We start from the raw sequence: 3,196 nt of genomic DNA on the forward strand, positions 1-3,196 counted from the left end.
GAACACTGTTCCTCTGATAGTGTCGTTTCCAAACATGATTAAGGCACTGAATGGGGCTTATCAACTTGTGCAGTTCTGTTCTGTATTGGCTCCCTGGGGAAGGGACTTTGCCCGGGGACTGAACCTTCTCAGGTCTCTCAAATGGCAGAGAATCATAAACCAAGTCCTTGTTAAGTTCTGAAACCCAAAAATGGTTTCCGTAAAGAGTATTTTGGTGGGATTCATCCTCCTAGAAAACAGAACAAAACAAAACAGCTGAGCAGGAACCTCAATCCAACCACCCAAAACACAACCAAGAATCGTTGGATTGAGGTTTGCAGGGGGCCCAACAGCACGAAAGGAGGTTTGAAGTTCTCACCTGGACAGGAATTGGGGTGCAGCTCTCTTGTTCTGGAGTTCTGGGACCTCTCCTGGCAGCAGCCACCACTGGTACCTTCAACTTGGATCTCTTCTTGTGCCGTTTCTTCCTGGCCTTGCCGCGGCGCCGGGCCCTCCAGCCGGCGGGGGCCATCCTGCCCTCCGTGGCGTGGGCCACATTGTTGGGGATCTGGTCGAGGCTGTCGGAGCGGCTGGGGAACCAAAGGGCAGGAAGGCTCTTAGATGTGCTAGGGAAAGCACACCTCCAGTGCACCAGTGTCCTGGTCTGTTCAGCATGGGGAATCATGGAATTCCAGACTGATCTGGGTTGGAAGGGACCTTAAAGGTCATCAGGTTCTGACCCACTACCATGGGCAGGGACACCTCCCACCAGCCCAGGTTGCTCCAAGCCCCATCCAACCTGCCCTTCAGCACTGCCAGGGATGGAAGTACTGTGCCCAGCTCTGGAGCCCTCAGCACAGGAAAGACATGGAGCTGTTGGAGAGAGGCCAGAGGAGGCCACAGAGATGATGGGAGGGCTGGAGAAGCTCTGCTCTGGAGCCAGGCTGGGAGAGTTGGGCTGTTCAGCTTGGAGCAGAGAAGGCTCCAGGGAGACCTTAGAGCAGCTTCCAGTGCCTGAAGGGGCTCCAGGAAAGCTGGGGAGGGACTTGGGACAAAGGCAGGGAGGGAGAGGACAAGGGAGAATATATTAAAACTGGAAGAGGAGAGATTTAGATGAGACATGAGGAAACTCTTCACTATGGGAGTGGTGAGACCCTGGAATAGGTTGCCCAGGGAAGCTGTGGCTGTCCCATCCCTGGCAGTGTTGAAGGGCAGGTTGGATGGGGCTTGGAGCAGCCTGGGCTGGTGGGAGGTGTCCCTGCCCATGCAGGGGGTTGGATCTAGATGATCTTTAAGGTCCCTTCCACCCAAAACCATTCTATGATTGATGATTCTATGATAAAACTCCAGTATGTGCCCTAGTAGGGCACATACTCCATATGAAGAAGAGGCTCATGCCCAGATAACTTCAAGAAAGCAAGTCCCAGGCTTCCATTTTTCTGCCACAACCTTTGCTCTCCATTTACCCTTTTCAGCTTCTAATCATAACCCAGTTTCTGTTGCTGCTGCTGCTGCCACTGAGCAAAGGTTCTCCTCTGATCCCCTTTTATTTTTCCTTCCCAGAAACAGAGCAGTTCCTGTTTCTCAGGACTACTTTTAGCAGCAGTTGTTTCCCACAGCTTTTTCAGGGGACAGTGGAACAAGGTTTCAAAGGCACCAGAACAGATCAGTTAAAAAAATAAAAGACTGAAAGCTTTCCCTTGGAGCCTTCTACTTCAAGCCCATGAACCTCAAAAAAACCCAAACCAAACACTCAGGCATTAAAAAACAAATCTGACAACCCAGAAACAGGGGCAGAAAACTAGAGGGGCCAGTAAATCAGCAGATTTAAATAAATTTGAATAAGATAATAAGATTTAAATAAGACAATACAAGGTGTTTTGAGTGGTTTTTGCTTAAACATCTGTTTTCTCCTAACGCAAAAAGGATTTGAAGGAGATGTTTGGGGAAAGACACACTCTTCCCAAGCCTCAGAGAGAAAAGCTAATCCAAACAGGAGTGCTTCTGGAAAAAATCCTGTCAGCACACAGAGCCAGGGTGATTTGGAGCAAGTCAGTGAAGGTGGGTGTTGATGGTAAGAGCTCTCTCACCTGTAGCGCTTACTGTGCGCAATAAAGGATCTCTCTGGTAAGGTGGGGCTGAACTCCTGGCTGTTTTCACCTGTGTGAAAGAAAACAGGATCATCACATGTCTGCAATATCAGGGAAAGACTCCCCTAGGTAATAACTAGACTAAGAAACAACTCTACCAACTTGCTAAACCAAGCAGTGCTCCAGACAAACCACCACGCAGCCCTGCCACGTCACATGCACTGCCTCCTCCTCCCCCAGCACTCAGTCACTTCCCAGCACTGTGATGTCCTGATCTCCCAGCTCTCTCTCACCTGACAGCTTTATTTTTTTTTTCTTCTCTTTCCTCCCCTCTTTTAAACACCTTTCAGAAGTCAGCCAAGAACAGACAACCCAGCAGGACACAGATTTGCAGTCCCAGCAGCAAGGTGCACTGGCCACAGGCTGCTCTGGTAGTTATGCTTTTTTCAGTGGATGCTGCCACATTATTAGGAGGTTTCATGAGCTTCCTAAATAGAGACTGGGATGTGTCACCAGCTCCACCCCACTGGGATTACAAATAGATTTCAGCTCAGCTCTCCAGGAGTGCAAAGTGAGTGAAATCTCATCTTGCATTACACATTCCTTTTTCTCAATGAAGAGCAGACTGCCCTGCTACTTACATTCTGCTTGGGCAATAATAGAAATGGATGCACAGCCTCCTTCTGTTTCTTCTTTTGCTGTTCCTTTGGTGATGACATCATTCAGGATTTTCCACTGGCTGTGAAAGATGACCTTCTTTGAATCTTCTACTTTGCAAACACTGCTCTGCTTTTCACTCACTGTCTCATTTAGCCCCTTGGCAGCTGTGAGCTCCTTCTTGTGCTTGACAGCTGGATCAGGAGCTCCTTGGCTTGTAATTCCCATCACTGCCATTTCCCAGGTTCAGAGAGCCACTGAGGAAGAACAAAAAAACCAAAGCAAAACACTTAACTTCACAGACAGAAGCAGCTTCAAATTCAGGAGAAACAGGTGGCTGCTGAAGGTATCAGATTTCCAAATAATTTAAACCAAATCAAGGTCCTACCCAACCTCTGAGCATGGAGTTGGAAAAGAATCCAAGGCTGTCAGCCCTCTATCCCTGACTTGTACCACTGAAGAGCTGAATA

General features: G+C 48.7%; 1 protein-coding gene across 1 annotated transcript in view; it reads right to left on the minus strand.

The window, feature by feature from the left end:
* MAP3K14 (mitogen-activated protein kinase kinase kinase 14) overlaps positions 1-2,963 on the minus strand; it is a 19,695-nt gene extending 16,732 nt beyond the window's left edge. The window contains 4 exon segments of the mRNA XM_009995695.1: positions 2-229; positions 359-569; positions 2,070-2,139; positions 2,711-2,963. Of these exon segments, the coding sequence (XP_009993997.1) occupies positions 2-229; positions 359-569; positions 2,070-2,139; positions 2,711-2,963 (762 nt within the window).
* Positions 2,964-3,196: the final 233 nt, after the last annotated feature.

The sequence above is a fragment of the Chaetura pelagica genome, unplaced genomic scaffold (assembly GCF_000747805.2).
Source record: "Chaetura pelagica isolate M959 unplaced genomic scaffold, ChaPel_1.0 scaffold604, whole genome shotgun sequence".
Classification (NCBI taxonomy): Eukaryota; Metazoa; Chordata; class Aves; order Apodiformes; family Apodidae; genus Chaetura; species Chaetura pelagica.